At 37.9% G+C, this 27215-nt stretch overlaps 1 protein-coding gene across 4 annotated transcripts; it reads right to left on the reverse strand.

Annotated features, from left to right (window-relative positions):
- Positions 1-743: 743 nt before the first annotated feature.
- On the reverse strand, positions 744-26284 carry rabgef1.S (RAB guanine nucleotide exchange factor (GEF) 1 S homeolog). Of its 4 annotated transcripts, none has more exons than XM_041583692.1 (11): positions 26134-26284; positions 21955-22137; positions 21546-21715; positions 17661-17777; positions 14713-14733; positions 11343-11509; positions 9480-9561; positions 6689-6821; positions 5826-5917; positions 3666-3922; positions 744-1788 (listed from the first exon to the last, which is right to left on the reverse strand). In XM_041583692.1, the coding sequence occupies exons 2-11, from the start codon at positions 22131-22133 to the stop codon at positions 1390-1392; spliced, it is 1617 nt and encodes a 538-aa protein (XP_041439626.1). In that variant the 5' UTR covers positions 22134-22137; positions 26134-26284; the 3' UTR covers positions 744-1389. The 4 variants fall into 4 exon arrangements, with proteins under 4 accessions (XP_041439626.1, XP_041439627.1, XP_018104616.1 ...); XM_041583693.1 differs by lacking the exon at positions 26134-26284 and adding an exon at positions 25990-26104; XM_018249127.2 differs by lacking the exon at positions 14713-14733.
- Positions 26285-27215: the final 931 nt, after the last annotated feature.

Genomic DNA, 27215 nt, shown 5'->3' on the forward strand with positions numbered 1-27215 from the left:
AAACTTTGGAAATGGAGTTTTCTCTAGGAGCCAGACATATTTCATTCAGATGTGGATTCAGATGTGGGGGGGGGGGGGGAGTTTATATAAATAAATATGTTGCCTGGAGTGGGAGTTTGAAGTCAAGAGGGAAATTTGAATTGGATGGATGGCTGCCCAGCTCCAGGGCTGGTCCAAACCTTCATTCCTGTTGCACTGCAGATGTGTTTATTACAAACATAAAATTCTGCATTAGAATAAGATCACAAAATTGTCACTATATATATATATATATATATATATATATATATATATATATATATATATATATATATATATATATATATATATATATATATATATATATATATATATATATATATATATATATATATATAGTGACAATTTTGTGATCTTATTCTAATGCAGAATTTTATGTTTTATATATATATATATATATATATATATATATATATATATATATATATATATATATATATATATATATATATATATATATATATATATATATATATATATATATATATAAATAAATTATTTAATTTAACTTTTATTATAAACACTTGTTTCAGCCCATTATTTGTTTATATTATTTAGGGAGGTGGATACCTAAACTGGAGACCTTTTAAGCAATAGCTAATAACCAGAAACAGCACAAACCAGCACCTACAATTACAATACTTCTTTGCACCAGACATTTTTCATGATATAGTTCTGCAGGGAGCTGCCAATGACATTTGCTTATGTTCCTAGTTCAGTACTAAATCGAATGTATTGTGCAGAACTTATCTGTTATTTGTTATGTGGATGTGGGCCCTATAACTCGTATTGAGTTTTAAAGCAAACACACACAGTTTTGCCCAGTAAAGAGTTAAATTACATATTTAAATGTATAAGAAACCCTGTACTTTTTTGGTGTTACTGTGCCTTTAAAACGAAGCACATTTTAAATTAGTTTTCGCTTTTAACTTTAGTATAATCAAATAAACTAGGGCATGTTTTTGTCATTGCAGCATGTAACAAGTCCTATTGCATTCCTGAAGGCTGGAAATAGCTTTAAAAGCATAAAAACTCTCTTCTGCAAATAGAAATTGTTAAGACTAATATGTATTTCTATTATCCTATCACAAGTACTAAACAAAATGCTAATGTAAAGGAATCATTGCTTTCTGTAAAATGCGACAGCCCTGTATAATCCATATTAATAAATAGTTTTACCAAGCAAACCACAAGGCCGAAGAAAGTTTGTACCGTCATTTTAAAAACACCTGATCTCTCCAGGATCTGCAATACAATGACCCAAGCTCTTCCAAAAAAAATTAGTGAATTACTGCTGAACCTGTTTAATAGGAATGATTGCATGTGTTTTTGTCTTCTGGGCTGAGTCTATTATCCTGCATAGACTTGAGGCTGCAGTGGAGGGGGCAGCTTATCATCTTCTATATTTTCGGATTCAAGGGCTGCGAGGGCCTGGCTGGCTGTTTTAATGTTCAGTGGATATTTTTCTACAATGTCCTTGACTTCCTTGGTGACTTCATCTGTCCAGTCAATAAGATCCTTCTCTAGTTTCTTAGCCTCATTTACAATATGCTCTTGTCTCTTAGACAGCTGGGTTAGTAGGTCAAGGTTTCTGTGCATCTGCTTTACACCAGGACATGTGTCTGCTGGCCAGTCCTCTAGGTCCTGCTTTTTTGGAGAAGCCTGCCCAGACATGTACCTGCTGAACTCTTCTTCACTTAAATTCAGAGACTGAGCATCCAGTTTCTCTATGAAGGCCACAGCACAGCACTATAGAAACAGAAGAAAGAGGCATTTTAATTGGCCCTGTGTAATTGCAATCTGTTTTTAAAAATATTAACTTTTATTTGTTGCATGCCAAAACATTGCTGAGTGGTTGGAAAAAAAATACAGTGAAAGCTCGATTACCCTGATTTAAAGTAGGGAGGCACCGAATCCACTATTTTGGAATCGGCCGAACCCCCTGAATACCGAAGCTAATCCAAATCCTAATTTGCATATGCAAATCAGGGGTGGGAAGGGGAAAACCTTTTTTACTTCCTTGTTTTGTGACAAATAGTCACGCGATTTCCTTTCCCACCCCTAATTTGTATATGCAAACTAGGATTTGGATTCGGTTCAGCTGGGCAGAAGGATTCGGCCAAATCCTGCTTAAAAAGGCTGAATCCTGCCCGAATCCCAAACCGAATCTTGGATTCGGTGCATGCCTAATTTTAAGTTTTCCTGCATTTTACATTTTTTATTTGTGGTCCCACCAATTTATAATGCAATTCAATGGGTACATTTCCCTTATTTTAAGAAATATTTTCCTGGAATTAAATCAAAGGTTTGTCCTGATGTAGAAAAAAAGTGCTTTTTTTTCCCTCTATGAATGTTATTTTTTGTGAAATAAAGAGGTAAAATACTAACAAAATGTTTATTTTGCCATGGTTCTGCCTTTAAATGGTCATTCCAATTAGTCTGCCTCTTGTACCATCCTTATTGCTTTTAGGTTGTGTATGTGACTGACAGAGAGGCCTTGCACATGCCCCCTATAGTGTAACAGCGATCCGACACGCTGCTCCAAAAAGCAGGTGTCAAATCGTATGTGACGGAAATAAGGTAAGTGAATGGATTGTTGGATGGTGTCGCATCGATAATCCGGGGCTACATGACTGTCGGATGCAGACACTGCATCTGCATCAGACAGTCGTGTCGGATCAACGCTGCGACTTTATCCAACATTTCCATTACTTACCTTATTTCTGTTGCATCCGATGTGACGCTTGCGTTTTTGCACAGCGCGTCGGATCGCTCCCAAATCATCCGTGTAGGCCTACCCTAACACTACTGCTGTGAACTCCGAGGCTAGAATCTGCACTGACGGGTTAGTAAAAAAATTAGGGGCATTTGCCCAGGGTGGAAGGTAGGCTGGGGGGGAGAAGGGGGTCTACCCAGGGTAGGGGGGAGGGTTTTTTTTTTTTATTACGGGTTGAATTCTCCTTTAAAGGTTGAAAGTACCTTCCACCCTTCCTGTGGTTGGTACACAAATTCTCTGGGAAGCGGAGTGAATAACCTGCAAGAAGGTTGGTGGGGAAGGTAACTGCAAGTCAGAGGCAGACTACAGTTCCTTTTTAAATCTGAGAAGTCATGTATATCCTTGTAAATAATTAATTAAATTAAAGGGAAAAATATACCAACAGTAAGGGGCACATTTACTAAGGGTCGAAGTGAATTCGAAGTGAATTTCGAAGTAATTTTTGGGTACTTCGACCATCGAATAAGACAAATTCGACTTCGATTTGAATTGAAAAACCTTCGTATATTAGACCATTCGAAAATCGAAGTACTGTCTCTTTAAAAAAACTTTGACTTCGACACATTGCCACCTTAAACCTGCCGAATTACTATGTTAGCCTATGGGGACCTCCTAGAACCTATAGCCAACACAGTTTTTTTTTTTGAAGATCGAACGATTTCTACGATCGATTGAACGATTTTAATTTGATCAAAAACTGCTAAAGTTAATCAAAAAACAAACTTTGACTATCGAATTTTAGCACTTCGAAATTCAACCCTTAGTAAATGTGCCTCTAAGTCTGTGCAGGAGAGCAGCATCGGTACTTAAAACGATTCAGTTCGAAGTTCCACTTGTTTTATATACGCACCAGGTTAGTGAAATAATAGCCATCCTCTCCAGTCATCAGCCTGCTGGGGTTGCAAAATCTAGTGATGTACTGAATATTGGATTGCAAGCGAGGTGGATTTGCCTTGAGAACAATATAAATGAGTGTGGGCAGGAAGTCATCGGCTGAGGCTGGTTCATTTCTTGTGATCTTGATAGCGTTAAAGATGTGTTTGCTGCAGCGAGTGATACAAGCAAGTTTGTCACGGGGAATACGTTTTGAGTCCATCTCAATAATATCTGCAAAGAAGGGAATTTAAAAAGAAAATACTTTGAAATTCATTTTTTAAATTATAAGGAGTTCTATGTATATAGATAATGTGGGAAATTTAGATTCTCATAAATCTATACATAAAATTTATGAGTAAACAAGACATTATTGAATGAGAGAGGGTACAGAGAAGGGCAACTAAGCAACATAAAAGGAAATCTTAGCAATGAGAAAAAACTGGTCACGCTGGAGAAGGGGTGATATGATAACTATGTATAAATATATAAGGGGGTCATATAATAATCTCTCTAATGCTTTATTTACCAGTAGGTCTTTTCAGCTGTCGCAAAGGACACCCATTCCGAATAGAAGAAATTAGGTTCCGTCTAACTATTCGGAAGGGATTTTTTTTTTTACAGTTGTGTTTATATGGAATTCTCCCCCTGAATCAGTTGTACAGGCGGATACATTAGATAGCTTTAAGAAGGGGTTGGATGGCTTTTTAGCAAGTGAGGGAATACAGGGTTATGGGAGATATACAAGTTTATCCAGGGACTAGTCCGAAAAAAAGGCTATATGGCACAGGTTAAATTAATGGATAACAGATAACACCATTACGTTCTACAGAGCTTATCTGCTATCTGCTGTGTAACCTGAGCCTTTTCTCCTTTGAATGGCTGCCCCCATTGCTACACAGCAGCTTATTTATATAAACCATAGTAGCATTTCTACCAGTGCAGGGCAACGCTGCATTAGAATTTTTATTACTTTAAAACACTTTAATTTTTTGATGTTACAGTTCCTTTAAGCAAAACTTCCAACAAATTGTTGCCTTTCATTACGCTACATGAAGTGACCATGGCAGCACTAAGGCTAAGGGCACACTAGGCGATAGCGCCGCGATTTGACTCGCGGCGACTTTTAATCCGCAATCGCTGTGGAAACTTTTGCGCTGGCGTCTATGGGGAATCGCGAGCGTAAAAACACACGCGGCGATCTTTTTTCTATTGTCGCTCGAAATCGCCTCGCTAGGTGATTTCGAGCGACAATAGAAAAAAGATCGCCGCGTGTGTTTTTACGCTGGCGATTTGACGCGATTCCCCATAGACGCCAGCGCAAAAGTTTCCACAGCGATTGCGGATTAAAAGTCGCGGCGAAAAGTCGCCGCGAGTCAAATCGCGGCGCTATCGCCTAGTGTGCCCTTAGCATAAAAAGAAAGCAGTTTAGCAATCTTTTGTTTGTTCTACGTTGCCATCTAGTGGAGAGTTTAAGTAATGTATATATCAATATCACATAAGCCATAAGGCGAATTAGCAATAACAAGTCATGAGAGTTTATTGCCACACATTTCAAGCCTGTGGGGTTCTTTGTCAAATCACACTTGAAAAATAGCACTACAAGCTCGAAACATGTTGTGTGGCAATAAACACTTTTGAGCAGCAAATCCTACAGGAGTGCCTTATTCTTGTATACTATATTTTTTGGATACATATGCACCCATGGCGGAGGTGTACATAAGAATATTGTCAAAAAAAGTGATATCATAAAATTTAAGGGAAGACAGTCAATCTAGTTTTTTTCTTGACAAGTCAAGAGAAACTAGTGAAAGGGGAAATATACCCCGTGTAAAAATAAAATAATTTCTATTTATTTTTGGACGTTTAGACTTAAGTAGAAAAGGCGCATAAACTCTAACTGAATGAGCTCATGTCAAAAAGGGAGTATATTTTTTCCATTTAAGAGTGACATCTAGCCTTTTATGCTACTAATAGCAAATACTGAATTAAGAAAACTAACAATATTGTGCATCCTAACATACAGATTTTGCACAAGATATGTCATGGTTTGTTCAGGGTTCTAGCCAGCTCGGATTTTAGATAATGGCCCTTTAGGGATAACATATTGTTTAAAAATACTATGATTAACACTGACCTGTTATAGCCTTTACCACCATGTCAGACACCTCAGCAATATCTTCATTTACAGGAACACAGAGCATCTGAAGAGTTACCCAATGTAAAGCCCTGTGGAGAAAAGACAACTAAGTAGCTATGGGCAGATTAATTAAACCTAAAAAAACACATAAGATATTTTTTATAGCATTTAATTATTGCAAATTATTTTATAAAGTACTTTTTGTCTCATCTTTGTTTGATTTTTTTTGTCCAGAATGTTTGGGACCTGGGGTTTTCCAGATAACAAATCTTTCCATTATTTGGATCTTCATACCTTAAGTCTACCAGAAAATCATATCAACATTAAATAAACCTAATAGGCTGGGGGTTCCAATAATTATAGTTTAATTTGGATCAAGTACAAGCTACTGTTTTAAGTACAGAGAAAAAGGAAATCAGTTTTAAAAATTTGGATTATTTGGATAAAAGAGTCTATGGGAGATGGCCTTTCCATAATTTGGAGCTTTCTGGATAAAAGGTTTCTGGATAACATATCCCATACCTATATTACATTTTCTTACGTGCCCAATTTGCACTGCTCAACTGTTTATCACATCAACTAGTTACAGGTTAGTGACTGGTTCCATAAGTGTGGTGAGAAGGGCTTTTTTTGGCACAATGTTTGGGTATATTTGGATGCGGCAAACACTTGCAAAAGTTGGTTCCTTCTATGCACTAATGCAAATTCAGAACATAGGCCCTGCTGACTACCACATTATTAGACATATGGAATACACACTTACATATAGATACATATAAATATTAAAATTCTGGTATCTTAATCCAATGCAAGTATCGAATAAAAATAATTCAGAAGTGGCCAATAAACAATGCCCATACCTGATTCTCTTCTGCACTGTGAGGTCTTTCTTCTCATCATCTGTGGTTTCTGGGCAGAACACGTGCTTGTAGAGACGGGTCATTATGAACCGCTCAATTTGATCCATCACTTTCTCAACTTTATCAGGGGACACTAATTAAAGAAACTGATTTTATTTAATTCAGTGAAACCAGATATTTGGGCATTTTGAAAGACAGCTTCATGTCTAATGTTAGAAGGAACAGAATCAGATGCTGAACTGCTAAACGAAACCAAAATACAATATTATTAGATATTTTTATAAACAAGAGCAGGTAAAATGATCAACACATACACCCCTTTGTTTCACAAATAACAGGCTTAAAGGGGTTGTTCACCTTTAAATTAACTTTAAGTATGATGTAGAGAGTGATATTCTGAGACAATTTGCAATTGGTTTTCTTTTTTTTTTTTTTATTATTTGTGGTTTTTGAGCTATTTAACAGCTCTTCAATTTTCATCTTAACCAGGTAACTTAATCTTAATCAACAGATGCGGCTGCGATCAGACAGGATTTTTAGTCCCATCCGATCGAGATCCGTCGGGGGGCCCCATACACGGGACAATAAGCTGCCGACTCGGTCTGTCGGCAGTATTTATCGGCCCGTGTATGGCCACCTTAACCCAGTTAGATAAGTGGATTGGCAGCTTTTCTGCCAGTGTTGGGACTTCCAACAGATCTCCCCAATCGATATCTGGCCAACATATAGATCGGGGAGGTTTGATTTTTCTGGCGATCGAGGACCGCATATGCTAGTTGATGTGGTCCTCATACCGTCAGCGCCCATCCTCTTTGGTGACCTAGCCAAAGGAGCAGAACTTATTGTGTATGGCCACCTTAAAGAGATACTGACACCAGAAAATGAACTTTTTTTTTACATCTACCATAAAATTGACTTTGCATGTTTCTTATTTTGCCAACTATCAATTACTTACAAAAACAATCCTCTGAGCAAAAAAACAATCAACATGACCTATAGGTAACTTTAAATGTACATTTATTTTTAAAAAGTAATTTTTTAGTGTCAGTCTCACTTTAAGAGTGTGTTCAATACCTGGTAAAATTCCTTTGTTTGTTAATCAAAGGATGGAATATAAAAGCTATCTGCTAATATTCAAACCCTTCACTCCTCTGCTCATCACATTTGTCTCACTTTAGCCTTCTCCGCACCAGTCTTTTTAAACTATCCAAATGTACTGCTGTCTCTCATATAAAACCTTCCTACCTTGCGGCTCCTTACCTCTGGAATGCTCTCCCTGGGAACTACTCCATAGGGAAGACATTCAAAATATTGAAAAAGAAACCTACCTTTTGGAGCACTAGAACATATCTTGTTGGCCAAGTCCTTTGTGACTAAACCTTTGTACACTTTCCCTTAGATTTGTGTTTCCATGTTATCCACTGGCTTAGACTGTAAGCTCCCCCCAGGGCAGGGGCTTCCTTCCTACTTTGTATTCTTGCACAGGACACTTATTTATTGCTATACTTATTATTGTGCTTTCCCTTTGTGTGTGCACCTTTCTATTTGCTATGTATTCATCTAGGGCTTTATAAATCTATATACATACAATCTAGGGATGCACCAAATCCATTATTTTAGGATTTTGCAGAATCCGGAATCCTTTACAAAACATTAGACCGAATACCAAACCAAATCCAAATACAGGTATGAGACCTGTTATCCAGAAGGATCGGGACCTGGGGCTTTCTGGATAACAGATCTTTCCGTAATTTGGATCTTCATAACTTCCTACCTACTAGAAAATATTTTAAACATAAATCAAATAGGCTGGTTTTTCCTCCAATAAGGATTAATTATATCTTAGTTTGGAACAAGTACAATGTATAGTTCTATTATTACAGAGAAAAAGAAATCATTTTTTAAATTTGGATTACTTGGATAAAATGGAGACTATGGGAGATGACCCTTCTGTAATTTGGAGCTTTCTGGATAACAGGTCCCATACCTGAGCTAATTTGCAATTAGAAAAATTAGGGGTGAAAGAGCTAAAAAAATGTTTTACTTAAGATTCGTAGATGGTTCGGCCAGGCACTTGGATATGGCAGAATCCTGCTAAAAAAAAGGACGAATCCTGGATTCGGTGCATCCCTAATACAATCAGTAAAATTAGATCTACTAAGTCTATTTTAAACACAACTTCAATATCTATTATTGCATTTATTTCATGTATGATTTAAGTATCTTCCCTAAGCCACCAAATTGTAGCCTAAATTCTGTGCATTACTATAAGATGTGGTTTAATTCAGTCTGTCTTAAACCATAATGATAATCTCAGTAACTTTTTTCACAGTTACTCAATTCTACAAACTTACAATAACGAAATGCCAAAACATAGTATGACTCTTATCTTGAGCTATAACAAACATGCATAAGGCTTTGGGAGTGCAGATGAGGTTTCTGTAGGTTGAGGTTAGATGCTTCCCATCTTCCAAACAGTGATCTCCAACCAGTGGCTCGTGAGCAACATGTTGTTCATCAACTTCTTGAATGTTGCTCCCAGTGGCCTCATAGCAGGTGCTTATTTTTGAATTCCTGGTTGCAAGTTTTGGTTGCATAAAAACCATGTGTAATGCCAAACAGACCCTCCTGTAGGCTGCGAGTCCACATAGGGGCTACCAGATAGCCAATCACAACACATATTTGGCACCCCCAGGAAATTTTTGCAACTATATTTACATTTGAATGTGGCTCATGGCTAAAAAAGGTTGGGGATCCCTGTTCCAAAACATCACATTAAAAAGAATGTTACCTTTCCAATACATCTGTAATTTATCTGCTGTGTTTTGATAAAAATCCTGGGTAAATTCCGATTGTTCGTCAATGTTTGATTCCTAGAGTAAGTACAAAAGGACAAACAAATTATATTAGCCAAAATGGAATCATATTTTGTTATCTGGTGACAAAATGCATAAGGTCATAGCAACTTTTGGAATAAAACATTTTTCCATTTTCTTAGATATCCCTATTTATCACAAAGAAAACCTGTAACAACTTCTATAGCATTCTTCATGCCACATTAGATCACACATTTTCTAGCACAAACAAAAATCACTGTTATACTGATCCATCCATCCATTGTAAATTTAAAAAAACGAAGGCCTGATCATACAAAAAACATGAACCAGTAACTTTCGTTTCATATCTCTTCTCCATATAAGATGTAAGCTCTTATGAGCAGGAAGCTCATTATTTTCCTGTACAGGATATAGTGATCATGATAATCATCATTATTCAATAACAGTGACAATAATTATAATCTGCATCCCCTAACATTTAAACGTTATTTCAATTCCCTTTTTTATGTTTAATTATTAATACAAGTACTGCTGAAATAATAAGGAATAACAATAGTTGGTTGTTTTCTGTCAATTTACAAACAAAATATATATAGGGCTGCAATCACGGGGGGGGGGGATGTGGGGGGACCTGTACCCAAACATGGCCCAGTTTGTGGGGTGGGGCTTGTGGATGGGATAGGCAGCATTTGACTAAGACAAGCTCCAACTATGATAATATGTGTTTAAAGGGGGACAATCACGAAAATGAAAATGTAATATAAGCTTCAGCATACTGAAATAAGAAACTTTCTAAATACAATCAATTAAATATTCTGTACCACTTCTGAAATAATCCAGTTTATCTTCACTATTCCTCTCTCAGCATCTGTTTCTCCTCATTCTGTCTTCATTCAGGAGTTGGGCGTCAGATGAATGATCCAATATATTTTATAGGGGGCTCCTTTTGCCTAGAAGATGTATTAGAGCTCACTGTATTAACTCACTTTATTATTATCACCAGACATCATGTCTCTCTAAATGCAGAATTTGTACAATTCTGTTAGTTTGTACTGGAATCAGTTATTTGAGTGAGCTCTAATACATCTGCTAGGAAAGGAAGCCTCCCTATAAGATATATTGGATCATTCATCTGACCCCCAACTCAATGAAGACAGCATGAGAAGAAACAGATGCTGAGAGAGGAATAGTGAAGATAAACTTTAAACTTGATTATTTCAGAAAGGGTACAGAATATTTAATTGATTGTATTTAGTTTCTTACCTCAGTATGAGGAGGCTTGTATTCAATTTTGATTTTCATGATAATCCCCTTTAAACAACAGTCCCAAGATAAACAGCTAAAGCACTATATAATAGTAGGACAAGCTAATTCGGGCAATTCTGACACCTTCCCGTCTATTTGCCTTGACCGTTTCCAGTTAGAAGCTCTTGGACTTGGTAAATCTATTACACTGATGAGGCAGGCTAACCAGTAAGCCTTTTCCTCTTTGTGATCAGTCTTTATAGCGACTACAGAAAGGCAGATTTTAAGTCAAATTGGTCAGTGATTTTTCCTGTTCTGCCTCTAGACTCTGATGCCAAACTAAGCTGCCATGAAAGTGATTTAATACTCAAAATGTGGGATGTATTGTATAAGTGGCCATAATATTCTATGTCATCATATTTGGCATCATAATGTATTTAAATATAAACAAAAACACACATTTGCCACGATCTGGTCTGAAAACAAACATTGTGCACGTGTTTTGCCCTCCTCTCTTTCTGGTGTTCAAGTCAAGCCTGAGGACCAAGTAAGCAGCAGCAACAAATGCTTACCCTTTTGTGAAACATGGCTTCCAAGAAGATTTTGGACAGTTTGTACACATCATGTCCTGCTTTCTGGTAAGTCTTTAAAAACTCAATAAAATCCTTGGACACACGGTCAGTTTCCAAGCTGTACTGGCGGCTCAGAGAAGGACTTGGGGCTTTTGCTTCTTTTAGATCTGTCACATAATATACAGAGTATGTTTTATTTAAGCTATTACAGAGTACATTATCAATGAAATAAATACAAAAAAATATACTGCACAATCAATAGCAACAAAATTGACAGGAACTGTAAAGATTATGTTTTATAAGAAAACAAACAGTGAAGCTTGTGGCAAGTTTCAAGTACCATAAAGAAATGATTCTCACATTATAAAGATTATTTGTTTTCACACTGAACGGTGTAGCAAAATTACATATTATGTATGATGGCCATTTGTAACCAATTCTGCAATTGGTCTACTTTTACACTTGCATTTATTATTCCACTTTTTTGCCTTAACCTTTCCTATTAGGCTTGAAAGGTTATCTATTTAATGCAACAATTATACTTAAGGGAAAGCTCTTCTAATGGTTTTGATGGCAGTGCTCTTGGTTGCCAGTTTCTTCAAGAAACACAAAAATAAACCTCAAGGACTTGGGGAAAATGCCTGAACATGGCTGTGCTGTGTGTCCCATACCACTATGGAAATGAAAACTCTGCCTTGCATGAACAACACAGACATCCTCACTGCTTGCCTTCATCACGTGCTTAGTGTTACAAATATAAAATAGGGGCCATTTGCATGTGAATGTGTGTATTAAAGAAAAACAGACAATCAGTTCTAGGCAAACCAAACATTCACAAAAACACCAAACCCACATTAAAACCAAGCAATGGTACACAGTAATTGTACACAGCTGCTTTAGTGGGGATACCAAACAGTTACTGTGAAGGACATGGAGGGGTCTATTTATCATGTTGTGTAAAAAAGTGGAGTAAAGCAAAAGCAAAGATGTCATTGGTTGCTGTGCGCAATATCACCGGCAATGTTTTACGCCACATTTGAAAATTTCATCAGATAAGGATGGTCCTTATATGAAGGAATTTTCAAATTTGCCAAATTAATATTAATATCTGGCTGAAAGTCACACAGATGTATAGGGCAGGTTGGTTGGTGGGTCCTGCTATAAGATCCAATACATGCTGGCCCCTGATTTGAACCAGTAAGTCACAAATTTTGCAACCTAACCAACCAAGCGCATCTCAGGATATATTGCCAGCTCTATTTTTAGAGGTATCCTACTAAATCACACACAAAAACATAATGGAAGCTGTGGGTGTAACTCTTGTACCACACAGCAAAGAAAAGTCTAATGAGAGCTTTCAAAACACTGGCTTAGTTCAACTTGTTTGCAGATCCTTGCTCAGGTTCAACAAATACCAGTAAGAACCTACAGTAGAACCCCCATTTTATGTTTTTATGGGGACCAGGAAAAAATGATGCAAAATCCGGGAAAATGTAAAATCAGGGAAATGTGTTAAAAGTAACTTTTTCTTCAAGTACTGAAAGGATATAAACACAGGAGTCAGTTTTACTTTGAGATACAATATTTACTGTGTTAATAACAAGGGTTAAGCATTGCAGTGTTAATGTTACACTATGTGGGCATGTGCAAGGTCTCTCTGTCCCACTATGGGGGCATGTGCAAGGTCTCTCTGTCACATTCACAACCTAAAGCAATAAGTGATTGGTGCAGGTCTGTATAAGGGGCAGACTAATTGGAATTGACCATTTACAGGCAGAACCTTGTCAAAATATACATCTGGTTAGTATTTTAATCCTTTATTTCACAAATAACATCATTTAGGGAAAAAAAGCAGTTTTTGGGTACATCGGGACAAAATTTATGATGTAAAATCCGGGAAAACATTACTTAAAATCAGGGAAAACATTACTTAAAATCAGGGAAATGCACCCATTGAAAAGCATTATAAATTGGTGGGAGCACAAATAAAAAATTTAAAATCCGGGAAAACAAAATCAGGGTAATTAAAATTGAGGTGTCACTGTGTTTTTAGGGGCAGATTTATCAAGGGTCGAAATCAAAATTGGAATTTTAAAGAAATTCAACACAAAACAAAAAAACATATTTTTGGGACTATATACTCAGGCAAGGGCCAGATAGGGCCGAAATCAGCCTACTGAAATCCACAGGTCGATTTCAGCACCTTATTGTGAGAAGTGTTCTCTTCTTTCTCGTCTAGAACCTCTGTGTTGGCTCTGGTGTGAATACAACTTGGCAGATTTCAGCAAAGAAATGCAAGACTGCATATTCTGAAAGAAGAAGAGGATAATGCTATGGTGAGGGGCCCTGTTTGGCCATAGCCTTATACTCAAACTTTTGCTATCCAACATGGATTTGTGCATCCAACCATACAAAGCATTGTATTAAAGTAAACATAGTATTATGCCTGGTTATATCATATCCTGGTGTTTATCCCCAGGCAAAAAAAGTTAATAATCCATTCTAAAGGGGTGCTGCCATGCTAGTTGTTTAAAATATATGTAAAAAAAGGAGGTAGCCAAATATAAAATGCATTTGGCAAATATCCATTAACAAGAAGCATTTGGATCTCTGTGCCTCATTTACAGCACAGTGTTAAACAGCAGACCCAATGCAGGTATTATTTGTATATCAAAATATTCTACATTGCTTAACACTTTGTTGGGACCTCAGGGGGTGTTTGTGTTGGTGGGTTATAAATACATTCTTACTGGTATCTACTGTATTCGACAGAGGAAGGGTCAGCATTAAAAAAAATGTAGTGCTACCAAACATGAACTAATCCAATTCACTTTTTGGAAGGCTCTCAATGTACATTTTTGTTTATTTATATTGCAGAGGAATCTACAAGTGATCATACAGGTATGCATCTCATTTTTATACCCCTGCCTTAATACGAATGCTTATGTGTAAAGCATGCGAGATACAGGGTTTACTTATTTTATAACTATCACAAAACACTTACAAGAAAAATGACTTTTGTGTTTCAGTAACTATACATTAAACTATCATTGGCAACAATATGTCACTAAGATTTGTGGTTGAGTAAAATAAAAGAATTGGTGAAGGGACTGAATACTTTTGCAAGGCTCTGTAAAAATACATAATCCTTCTCTATTATCTTGTTCTCAGTTACAACTTTGGCCTTTATATGGACGCCATTTTTGTCTGAACCCAGATACGATTCGTAAGACATTACACACATGTATGTATGTATGTGTGTGTATATATATATATATATATATATATATATATATATATATATATATATATATATATATATATATATATATAAATAAAAACTAAAGGATATATAGTTAAAAATACCCACCTCTCAGCTTGTCACAAAGCACTGCAAAACCAATTGATGCACAATAACATGATCAAAAAAATGCAGATGAATTATGAAAATAAATCATTTTGATATAAAGCAAGATTGTAGCACTTATCAGTTGCTTAAAGCACATATATAAGAAATGGCAATACCCTAAACAGCAAACAAACACTGCAAAGCAAGACTATATTTAAAGATTTAAACAGCAAATAATTATTAGAAACCATACATCCACAAAGTATGGAGCTGACAGATAATTGCAACATTGTGCAGGGTCAGTCCTGACAAAATTATTATGTAGGGTTAACTATGAATGTTTGACATTTCATAAAACATTTGTTATTTATATGAATGCTCCAAATCCAGGATTAGAATTAATTCAGCAATTCCAATTAATGTTAAATTTTAACCAAACTGAAGTCACTGGAATGTAAAGCTCTAAACTAGGGAAGCACCAAATCCACTATTTTGGATATGGCTGAACCCCCAAATCCTTTACGAAAGATTCAGCCGAATAACGAACCAAATTTTAATTTGCATATGCAAATTAGGGGTGGGAAGGGGGGAAACATTTTTTACTTCCTTACTTACTTCACACGATTTCCCTCAACAACCCTAAATTGCTTATGCAAATTAGGATTTGGTTAGACTGAGCAGAATGGATTCGGCCAAATCCAAATTCTGCTGAAAAAGGCCGAATCCCAAACCGAATCCTGGATTCTGTGCATCCCTACTCTAAACTAGGGATGCACCGAATCCAGGATTCGGCCTTTTTCATCAGGATTCAGGTTCGCCCGAATCCTTCTGCCCTGCCGAACCGAATCCCAATTTGCATATGCAAAGTAGGGGCGGGGAGGGAAATTCGTGCATCCCTACTCTAAACAAATTAATGCTGCAATGTCTGTTATGCCAAATACAAAAGGAAGTTGGAGTGAATCTGTATCTGCTGATGTACATACAACCCCAGAAAAACTGTTTATTGGACTCAATGCGCAAAAACCCGTAAGGGTAAATGTGAGTGTGAATTTTTAATTGTTTTTAATTAGTTTTTAAATAAACGGTATTACACTATTATCGGTTTTATTCCTGACTGGGGACTTGGAAGGAGCGGTGAACTCTGAAGGAAGGACCAGAAAGGGCTTCATGTTAAATGCACCATACCACGGCAGTGGTTTGTAAGTAGGCATTTTATACAGAAGGTGGAGGCACTTCATCCCTGGAATACATTTTGTTTCACAGGAAAAGCATTCTTCCTCTCTTCTTTTCATCTGTATTGCCACTTTATACCCTCATTAACAGTCATTTGAAGGAGAAGGGGAGAACACATCTATTTAACATCCAGTGCACGCACGGGATGATATCTTATATTGTGAACATATTGCGCTATGCTTGTTTTTTATTTCTGTTGCCACAGGCGCTGATCGCTTCTTATACATATCCCTTCTGGGGGTATATATATGCTCGATTTTGGATTCATATACAGTTGAGAGACTGTGAAGGGGTCGGCAAGAAAGACATTTTTTATTTGGCTGCATTTTGTAAGCTATATATTGTTTTTACTGATGTACATATACTTGGGGTTACAAAATAATGGCAGGCATGACAATATTGTCATATACTGTAACTTTAAAGGAACAGTATTACCAAAAAATGTATGTGTTTTAGGGCAGAGACACACACTCGGGGGGAGATTAGTTGCCCATCGACAAATCTCCTCTTCTTTGGGGGACTAATCCCCCTGAACTGCCTTCCCCTGCCATCCTGCCGCCTAGAATGTAAATTGCCGGTGGGCTAGCACTCGGATAGCTTTGTTTTCCGAAGTCGCCTCACGAGGAAACTTCGGGTGACTTCAGAAAACAAAGCGCAGCGAGTGCCATTCCACTGGCGATTTACATTCTAGGTGGTGGGAAGGCAGTTTGGGGAGATAAGTCACCCAAAGAAGAGGCGATTAATCGCCGGGCGACTATATCTCCCCGAATTTGAGTGTGCAGCTCTGCCCTAAAACTAATAAAAACTCCTTTGAATGGCTGCCCCCATTTCTACTCAGCAGTTTGTTTATATGTCTATAGTAGTGTTTCTGAAGCAAACAGATCAGTTTTACCAGTGCAGGGCAACACTACAAGATATTTTCATTACTTTAAAACACTTTCATTATTTGGTGTTACTGTTCCTTTAACCTTGTCATAAAGCGTAGCCTGATTAAGCAAGGTACGAAAAATGGGCACAAACCTTCAGGAGTGCAATATTCGGTAAGAATAAATCTGACCTCAGGACAAAATACTGGTATCAACACACCACACATGCAAAAACAGCACACATCAATCAGAAAGGAGATAGATGAATGTCTCTGTATTACCTCACGTTACTCCTTGTCGGACAAGATGGACAGCATGCTCTGAAACAACTGAATACACAGCAAGCTATATGGTAGCTCTAATGTCTCCCTTGACTGAACCCAATCTATCCCCTAGCAACCTTGTCTTTTATTATGCTCTAGCTGCACTGGCAAAAATGCAGCTTGAGGTTCTGCTCTGAGTCTAAAGCAACACAACGTCTTTTTCTTCTAATCATTACATAAGCTGAATTACTCCCATAAGACACGGACTGTCTGACAATCTATAGCTGTAACAAAGCAGCAGCTAATACATTCTGTACCTGTTTGTAAATGCCACTGGTAGCCACACCTGTATTAAAGCAACACTGCACTGAACAATAATACAAATGTACACAGGCTATTAAAATAGAAGGTTCTCAGAATGAAGTGAGAGAAATAATCTAATGTAAAAAGAAGAGAAACTGTGCTTTTTTTGGTCTTATGATCTACAGTTGGCTGGCAGTGCTGCTTTAAGGCTTGGGCAGAGTCCAGACACAGAAACTACACACAGGTCTATGCAAAGGCAGCAAAATACTATGGCAAACAGAAAGCACAGACTAAACCACTTTACCTTCAGCCGGAGAAGCAATATCCCAGGGAGGGGCAAAGAGCCCCTTTAAGTCCCTGAGAATATCTGCATTGCGTTCCCTGCCCAACTGTCCCGGCTTTATACTCTTTTCTTCAATCACTGAAACAAATTTGGGACCAGCCCAGGGGGCCAAAAATTACAATTCATAATAAGAAAAAGAATCAAGCTAGGGAACTTTTGATTTAATAAGATAAATCTATAAAAATGACACTGTTTCTGTCAAATACTACTGACAAGTTCAGCAAATAAATTACTTTAAAGGGGTTGTTCACCTTCAAACACCTACAGCAGTTGTGTTCAGATAATTCACCCGAAATAACAACTTTTTCCAATCACTTTCTATGTGTGACCGTTTTTCTAATATTCAAGTGTAAAGTGTCATTTTTCATCTTCTAAAGCAGCTCTGGGAGGGGGGTCGTCGACCCTATAAACTGTTCTATATTGATACATTTCTTATCTTTGTCCCTGCTGAGCAGAATCTCTGGTTTCATTACAGGCAGCTGTTAGACTTGATTCTGCACCTGAATTACTGAGCTGCCAGACTCAAACACCAGAAACAGGAATCCAATGTATACAAAGGTCAGCGCTAAATGAAGCTCAGGGGAAAAATACGATGAAAAATAGGGAATTTTATAGTGCAGTAATTCCTTATGGCGTTGTAGTTTTGACAACCTCTTGTTCTTGGGCAAGTCGCCCCACCTGGGTTCTGACAGGAGCTAGCAGCCGCGTCCAGAATTGAACCAACTATACCTGGAGGAGACGGGCACCTCGTGAGTGACTTGCCCAAGAACAAATGAAAAGAATAAAAAGGATTTTATACTATAGTTGTGCTTTTAACTTCTTCTAGCAAGAGAAAATATTCTACAGCTTCATTTCTGCAAACTTTTGATGTGCACATGTTTTTGAAAACGTTTGTAAGTACCCATCAAATACCTACACGTGGTGAATTTTAAAGGGTAATTGCTCCTAAGGTATATTTGGGAATCTAAGAGGTTGTGGATCTTAAACACCATAAGGAATTACTACACTATAAAATTCCCTATTTTTCCCTTTTTCATCTTATTCTTTCCCCCCCCCCCCGAGATTCATTTAGCGCTGACCTTTGTATACATTGGATTCCTACTTATTTACTCGAGGAGAAACGAGGATTGTCGGGTCGGATAACAAAGGGGAAGATCCAGAAACTTTAGTCATTTTTCTTTACAGCAAACCAGAAACGGAAAAAAATAAATAATTGAAAGTATTTGAAAAAAGTCTATTTCTGGGGAACAATCTGAAAATAATCAAACTGAAAAAAGTGTTTGGAAGGTGAACAACCCCTTTAAGTGATACTGACATATTTCTATGAAAATCCATAGGAATTAGTGATATACAGGTTGACAAAGTCGACCCGCACCCAACCTGACCCTCAGCCCACCCAGTCTGCAATGTCTTTATTCCCTATTCCTCCACTGGTCATCACTACATATATATTTTTTATATATATATATATAATTTGACATGCCGATTAGGGACGTCACTGGAGAGGATGGGTTGATTCCAGTGCAACTATATAAATAGTGATGGTCGGAGGCTGAACTGGGGCACAATTACATTGTGGGCAAAGGGCAGAGAGCCAACAATCAGACAATGTCCCCATAATGACTCAGAATTAATGTACTGAAGTCGAGGACTGGCAGTGTCAGTCATGCTTGGCTGAAGAAAGTGGAGTAACATTGCCATTTGTAGTTTAGCCTATGGAAGTATCAGCCTGTCCCCAGCCAAGCATGGCCGAAGAGAGCAGGAGTTCTGCATCTCTCAGCCCATTATTACTGCAAGTACTGCTGCAATGGAGGTACATTGGAGACAATTTACAGATCCAAACCAGCGGATCTCCCTGTGTATGGCTATCTTTACTTTAAATGGGTGGTAATCAGTGCAGCAAGGATCATTACAGAACTTCTCCAAAAATGCCAGGATTACCTTACGCTTTATCACTTTATCACTTTTTTGGCATAAAGACATTCCCCTTTTTATAAAAAAATTACAATTTGTTTATCTTTCCTTATAAACCCCTTTATAAATGCCAATAAAGCTTCTTGCAATCTGATCACAGAGTGAACTGTAACCAGCAAATGAAGTTTGTTATCTCGAAGTGGTTCAAATCATAGTAACTGTCTTTCAGAGAAAGAATAATCACCAAGCTTACTTGCCTCATTAGAATCAGGATAAAAGCCTGAATTGGATCATGAGTTCCTACTTAATACATCATTTTGCCTGCAAACTTTCCAAACAAAATAACTTGAATAAGCATTCAATTATTTTGCTTTTTAGGACAAAAGTAAATGAAATTAAAAAAGCCACAATGCAAGCTATTTGTTAACTGTTTATAAAAAATTTTTTCATACACTCAGGGGCAGATTTATTAAGAGTCGAATTGAAAATTTGATTTTTTTTTGTCAAAACAGTCAAATTCGACTAGGGAGTTATTCAAATTCGATTTTTTTTAAAAAAAACTGGAATTCGATTTTCAAAATGTATCATATTTTAGCCCTTTAAGAAATATAATTCGCCACCTAAAACCTGCTGAATTGCTGTTTAAATCAATGGGAGAGGTCCAGGGTTCAATTTGGAGCGGTTTGCAGCCTTTTTCGGAGAAAAAAACTGGAATCCAGTTTGATTGAATTCAATTCGAATTTTCGGGTCGTTTCAATCCACCGGACTTTTAAAAATTCAATTAATAATAAATATCGATTGGTCTAATTTATGGGAGTTTAGGATAATTTTTGAAAACTCAGATGAATTCGAAATTCGACCTTTGATAACTGTGCCTCTCAGAGTTCAAAGACAACAACAAGTAGCAGCAAATGAACACTTAGCAGGCTGCTTTACCACGTTGGACATACAGCAGCCATTAGGAAATGAAGACCACAGCTACCAAATTTGTTCCACTGAGTCTCACTGTATTATTGGCCTTTCCCTTGTCAGTAACATGAGAAATGACATTCACAGTGCCAGCTTATAGGGACTTGAGCATGCTTACTTAGCACTTACTAGGGCCCAGCTAACAAAAGGCATGCATATGGCACTAGCACGAGGTTAACTAAAATCCCAAGAAGATTGTTTTACAAAAGACAAATATTTTGGCTATGATCAGCACTATCATGGGGCTACTATAACTTATGATACTACTTTATGCTCAAAGTACATTCATGTGATATTCATTTATGGGGAGGTGTTAGCTGCCCCTTAATTACCGTGTCAGTGTATGCTTTATAAGTAGGTCACTTTCCAATGCATCTTTACAAAGAGATAAACGTGTGCTACAAGTTGCTATATTTATTATCTATTGAGTTCAAACTAGTGGCCACTTCATCATTCCAAAACTAAACTAAAATATTTAGTATTATACATCACACGGTAACAATATCAATTCTGTATGCAGTTATAAAGGCGTGCATCGAAACTTGCAGTATGTTTCTATTCACCCAGTCATTAATGGTATCATTTCACATCCCTTCTGCATGTGCTAAAAAACTATTTGTTAAAGACAAACATAAAAAAACAGTAAACTTTAGGGCAAATTCCTAAGGCTTTTAGCACAAATGTTTTTGCAATTTCCATTTACTACACTGGAAGTCATTTTATTTTAATTTTTTTAACTGATTAAAGAATAGTGATGTATAATAATATGTAAGATGTAAAGGTTAAGTTTTACAGCTAAATAGGTCCATAAATAAATTTTGTATAGCAAAAACACTGCCTTTGGTCTATTCATAAGTGCAACAAAGCACAATTCTGTTTGAAAATATAAGGACGTAATGTCCCTTTATGCAACACAATAAATTTCTATAACTTCTGTAGAGCCTGGAAAATGTAATTATGTACCTTTCTTTGGGAGGCTTTTAGATGAAGCTGTGAAAAATTTTTTCACTGTAGTTACTTTTCTCGTCTTTTCATTTGATTTCTTTTCTTCAAACTTTGAAAATGTGAGGGATTGCGGCCCTGCCTGGGCTCCCTGGCTGCTTGCATATGCCGCCTCCTCTTCACGTTGCAGACTATAAGAGATATAAATGACAACAAAGAAAAAAACTTGTGTTACACATGTATATTTATGTACATATACGTACTGTTTACTTTTATACTCCAGACTAAAGAAGAAGTCCAGCATGGCCTGCTTAAGAAACACTCCGTTGAGCACTGGACTGAAAAAACAGGCTTTAAATATAAATAAATTACCATGTGGATGCAGCCTGCACTAAATGGCAGTACACAAAAAACATCTAATATTTATTACCGTTCTGCAAGTTCCCAGTCCTCCTGGATTTGCTTCTGCCGAGCTTTCTGGTACTCCTCCCTCCAGCACTTTGAGCAAAAGCCTTGCCAGGCTGGGTTCCCATAGTAGCCACATCCTTTCTTACACAGAAGCTCTGACTGGTCAACATGGATTCCTCTGCGCTCTGTCTTGAGGCTCATCTTCCTACCAGAAAGAACATTTTCAAAGTTTAGATACCCCAGTACCAAATAACATTTGTATGGCTAAGGTAATTCTATTTGGCAAGTTAATAGAACACACGGTTGCCCATTATGCATTCTGCAGCCAAGAGAAGTGAATATTGCTCAAAGAAATGTTTTTTTTTCTCCCAATGTAGTGTCTCCCCTCACGAATTCCAATCTAATAGTGGCTGCTAAAGAAATAAGAGGCATTGAAGAGGGACAGTAAAATGGCCCCTTCTTTGCCAATCAGGCTGTGATTGGTCCAGACAATTCCACCAGCAGGCTCACAGATGGGTGGGAAGTGCTGTGGCAAACCAAGTACAAGACCTGCATGTAAACTGATGCAAGGGCAGCAGGGGAGCGCAAGATTATTTTCTATATATTTAGTCTTTTTAGTTGATAAATAATTCATATGGGAGAAATATTAGACAAATATTGCTTGGAGGAAGAGAGTTAACTTTAAGTCACCAAATATGAAACACTGCAGTAACTGAACTGACCCAGATGCATTTTTGATACAACTGCTACAGGGTTTAATACCCTATCATAGTTGTTCAAGTGCAGATTTTGCGCATATTATACATCAATTCATGCCCCAGTGCAGTTTATAACCTAATCAACGTACCAGCAGTCAATTAAATTAAATTGGAGTACAGAAGGAAAGCAGAAAACCCAGAGGAATTCACACAGATAGAACATACAATTTCCTTGCATACAATACCTTGGCTGGAATCAAACTTAGGACACCAGAGCTGCATGTACTATAATATGAATGAAAAACTTAGCACTTGATTATTCTAATGTCACACGGCAAACCATGCAAGTACCCAGCAACTATAGAAGCACCAAAAGGCCTATTTCATATAAAAAAAAAAAAGGCATCACCTGGAGTATGTGATGCAGTTTTAGGCTCCAGTCCTAAAGAAGGATATAAATGAGCTGGAGAGAGTGCAGAGATGTGCAACTAAACTGGTCAGAGGGATGGAAGATTTAAATTATGAGGGTAGACTGTAATGGTTGGGGTTGTTTTCTCTGGAAAAAATACATTTGCAAGGGGACATGATTACATTTTACAAGTACATTAGAGGACATTATAGACACATAGCAGGGAACTTTTTTACCCATAAAGAGGATCATTGCACTAGAGGCCACCGCATCAGACTAGAGAAAAATAACTTTCATTTGAAGCAACGTAGGTGGTTCTTCACAGTGAGGTTGTGGAATGTTGCCGGATGTTGTTGTGATGCCTTTAAAGGAGAACTAAAACCTAAAAAGTGGCTAAAAATGCCATATTTTATATACTGAATGTATTGCACCAGCCTAAAGTTTCAGCTTTACAATAGCACTAAATAATGATTCAGGACTTCAGACTTGTCACAGGGGGTCACCAACTTGGAAAGTGTCTTCAACACTCACATTCTCAGTGGGCTCTAAGCAGCTGTTGAGAAACTAAGTTTAGCGGTCACCCCAAATTATCCAGCAGAAAATGAGGTTGGTCTGTAATATAAGCTGATGTTACAGGGCTGATTATTAAATACTGATGCTAGTTGCATGGTTTCTGTGCTGCCATGTAGTAATTATCTGTATTAATCACTAATCAGCCTTATATTGTGAGATTTCTATTCTATGTGTACTGTATATTGTGAGTGGGTCCCTCAGTAAGGGACATCAGCACAGAGCATGTGCAGTGAATCAGTAGAAAAGAAGATGGGGAGCTACTGGGGCATATTTGGAGACACATATCTTGTGGTTGCTTTGGGCTGGTACAGAAGCACAAAACATAATGTACAACATTTCTAGCTACTTCTTTAATTAGGTTTTAGTTCCCCTTTAAGAGTGGCTTGGATGATTTCATGGACAAGCATTATATCCATGGATATTGTGATACTAAAATCTATAGCTAGTGTATGAGTATATAGAGTTTATGGGAGTGTATGGAGGTGTCAAGTGTGTATATGTGTGGATGCTGGGGTTCATTTGGAGGGGTTGAAATTGATGGACTTAGGACTATATCCATTGTCACTTTAGATCAGTGTGGGATGGCCAGAGCTCTATCTGTAGTGGTCATCTATTTATTTATGTATTGCTTGCACTATTGGTCTTTAAATTTATTTATTGAAAATATTTTTTTTTGCAGCTAAATGCAGGCCTTAGCAGGATGATTTTAGATAGAACAATTGTTAAAATGTGGTGTCTGACTTTGTCACATTTATAATGAAAGCGTTCCATTTTCAGCACACTTTGACATTTCAGTTAGGATACATTTTTAAACAAAAGCTCAAATGTGGCCACACTGAGACCAGCTTCCATTCTTTCACTAAAGCTGGGCACAAGGGTCGCCACAACAGACACAGATAAAACAAAAGAATATAAATGCTTTCAGTTGTCCTCATCTGCGTGTTTTAGTAGGGAAACCGTTGCAAATGATAGATGAATGGAGACATAGGATGAATTACAAACCCTAATTTTGTAGGCAATTATAAGTAATATACAATGGTGGTTTTACATGGTGCTAAAAATTAGTATTAGCTTTAAAAATAGCCCCTTTATTGGAGCTCCGTATAGATGTTCTCTGGTCCCTGTTTCAAATGAGGGGTGGGTGTGTCCCAACGGTTGCTGCAAGAAGTAGGAGGGGGACTATGGAACACATTTTAGGACATCCTCCGGCGAAAAATACCTATCCTCCATGCGATGTCATACGGCTTAGGAATGCTGCATCGAGTGCTTTTACTGTCAACTCATCCTCCAAATCTGCAGTCATACCTCTGTCCTCTACCCTCCCTTCTCGGCCATTAGCCATACCAACTCCACCCTCAGTCTTCCGCCTTCCCTGCTCAGCCCTCCGCTTTACCTCTTTAATCCTCCGCACTTCGCCAGTATTATTATAGAGATGTTTTAAACACATTTCCGCTTTCTTGGACTGAAAATGCTCGCTCACCACTAGGAGCTTAGAGAGAAGACTGACGGATGAGTTCTTAGGGGGGAGAGCGGAGGACGAAGTGCGGAGGGATGAACAGGTAAATCGGAAGGCTGAAAGCTGAGGAAAGAGTGTAGAGGGCTGAGCAGGGAGGGCGTAAGGCTAAAGGACTGAGGGAGGAAGACGGAGGGCTTTGGGTGAAATTCGTATGGCCAACGGATGAGAAGAGGACGGAGGTATGACTGCAGATTTGGAGGATGAGTGACGGTAAAAGCACCTGATGCGGCATTCCTAAGCCATAGGACATCGCATGGAGGACAGGAATTTTCCGGAGGATGTCCTAAAATGCGTTCCGTAGGGGACATCCAATCACAGCACTGCAGTCACATAAGCACAGACAGGCTTCAGTTCCCTATCAGGGCCTGCAAGTTGCTGATTGGTTCCTGTCCTACAGTGCTGTGAGCTGCACAGCCTGGGAATTCAGGGAGCAGGAAGTGGAAGAGAAGGGAGGGATTATTAGGGTTTTTGCAGAAATATTCAATAAATCAGTCTGATACACTACTTTTTTTTTAAAGCACAATTCTATATCTAAAGGAGTGTAATGCACCAATACATTATTATTGTTTCATACAATATGTTTCCTTTAAACCAAAACATAAGCCACATGTACTAAATGAATACAGAAGAACATTGCCTTTTTACACTGACAGGGTAGAGTATAGGTGCCACAAATAAAACAACCCACAGCTGATAATGGTTACCCAAGGGGGAGATTTTTATATATATATATATATATATATATATATATATATATATATATATATATATATATATATATATATATAGCCCACTTCTGGATACCCCATAGTTGTACAGGACCCGCTGGTGTTAAAAGGAGCCCGGCTGCACTGTCCTTACTTAGATTATCAGGCCTTCTACTGACAGTGAGGTGTAGACTTGGGGAGCGGGCAGTTGCTAGGGCTCCTGCATATGATTTCCCCTACACGGCTGTCATACTACCCAACAGTTCCGATTTCCCCAAACACCCGGTTCACTACTTACACCTGCTGGTAATCCCGCAGCCTCCTGCCCTTCCTGTTTCATGGAATAGCCCAGCGCTACAAGTCTCATCACGCGAGATTGACGTCACCACCATACGCAGTGACGCATCCGCCTTGTAGGCGTGACGAGCCGCCATTTCTCATAGCGTTGCGCAGTGGGAAGCTATTAGTAAATTGCCGGACTCGGGAGCGCCCCTCACAATATACTTATGCTCTGCTCGCATTTCCTACTTCTGTTAAATCACCAAAAAAAAACTTTCGTGTTGGTTTCCGTCCAACCATTTATAGTTTATGTTCAGAATTCCCACTTGGGAACCAAAAAAAACAGGAAAATGGAAGCAGACATTAAATCCCGTTAAAACAAAGTTGCGTATAGACCATCTAGGGTTCCATCTATGCTAGTTTTTTCATTAGCTGAATAATTTATTATTGCTGCAAATTGTACTGATTAGGGATATATTATTTATCTTTGTAGAGGAAACCACCTCTAAATTTCTACAACAAAACTAGAGATTTTGTCAAAATAGACACTTGCATGTGCTTGCCAATGCATCCAACTTGCCCTATTGATTATAGATTGATTACCACCATTCTGGACTTGGTGGTAGTTTCAAGTTTCCCACAGCAAGAAGCTTCAATAGCTGCACCTGATTTGTGCTCTGTGAACCAGGTGCAAACACTCATGCTCCAGAAGTGACGCAACCCCCACTGTAGTAATATAAAAGTGCAACCATTTTACGCATTGTGTGTTCTATTTGTGTTCAAAATTGCACTCAGCACTAGCATTTGGAAATAAAAGCGTAGCTGTATATAAGCAATGTATTCTTCTGGAAATGTGCATACCAGCCATCTAATTTGTGATCAGGTAGTAAACCCCAAAGCATGAGTTTTTCACCTAAAGAATCCACTATGTACCTTTCCAGCACAGTGACTAAATGACTTAAATTGTCATGTGTTCGGCATGACTGACTCAAATACACACTGCGCACATTAGGGAAGTTGGGAGGGTCATGCTTAGTCATGAGAAATACAAGAGATTATGCAGTCAGGTGATAAACCATTAAAGGCACTGTTTGTAAGCAA

Source organism: Xenopus laevis, chromosome 2S (genome assembly GCF_017654675.1).
Source record: "Xenopus laevis strain J_2021 chromosome 2S, Xenopus_laevis_v10.1, whole genome shotgun sequence".
NCBI classification, from domain to species: Eukaryota; Metazoa; Chordata; class Amphibia; order Anura; family Pipidae; genus Xenopus; species Xenopus laevis.

What these genes read in the sequence shown, in the direction of transcription:
- rabgef1.S (XM_041583692.1), bottom strand. Translation starts at nt 22,133, where the DNA reads ATGAGCCTCAAGACAGAGCGCAGAGGAATCCATGTTGACCAGTCAGAG. An exon ending in TATTGCTTCTCCGGCTGAAG is followed by an intron (nt 14,734 to 17,660) that starts GTAAAGTGGTTT and finishes TTGGTTTTGCAG; the next exon opens with TGCTTTGTGACAAGCTGAGA. An exon ending in ATTACAGATGTATTGGAAAG is followed by an intron (nt 6,822 to 9,479) that starts GTAACATTCTTT and finishes TTCTTTAATTAG; the next exon opens with TGTCCCCTGATAAAGTTGAG.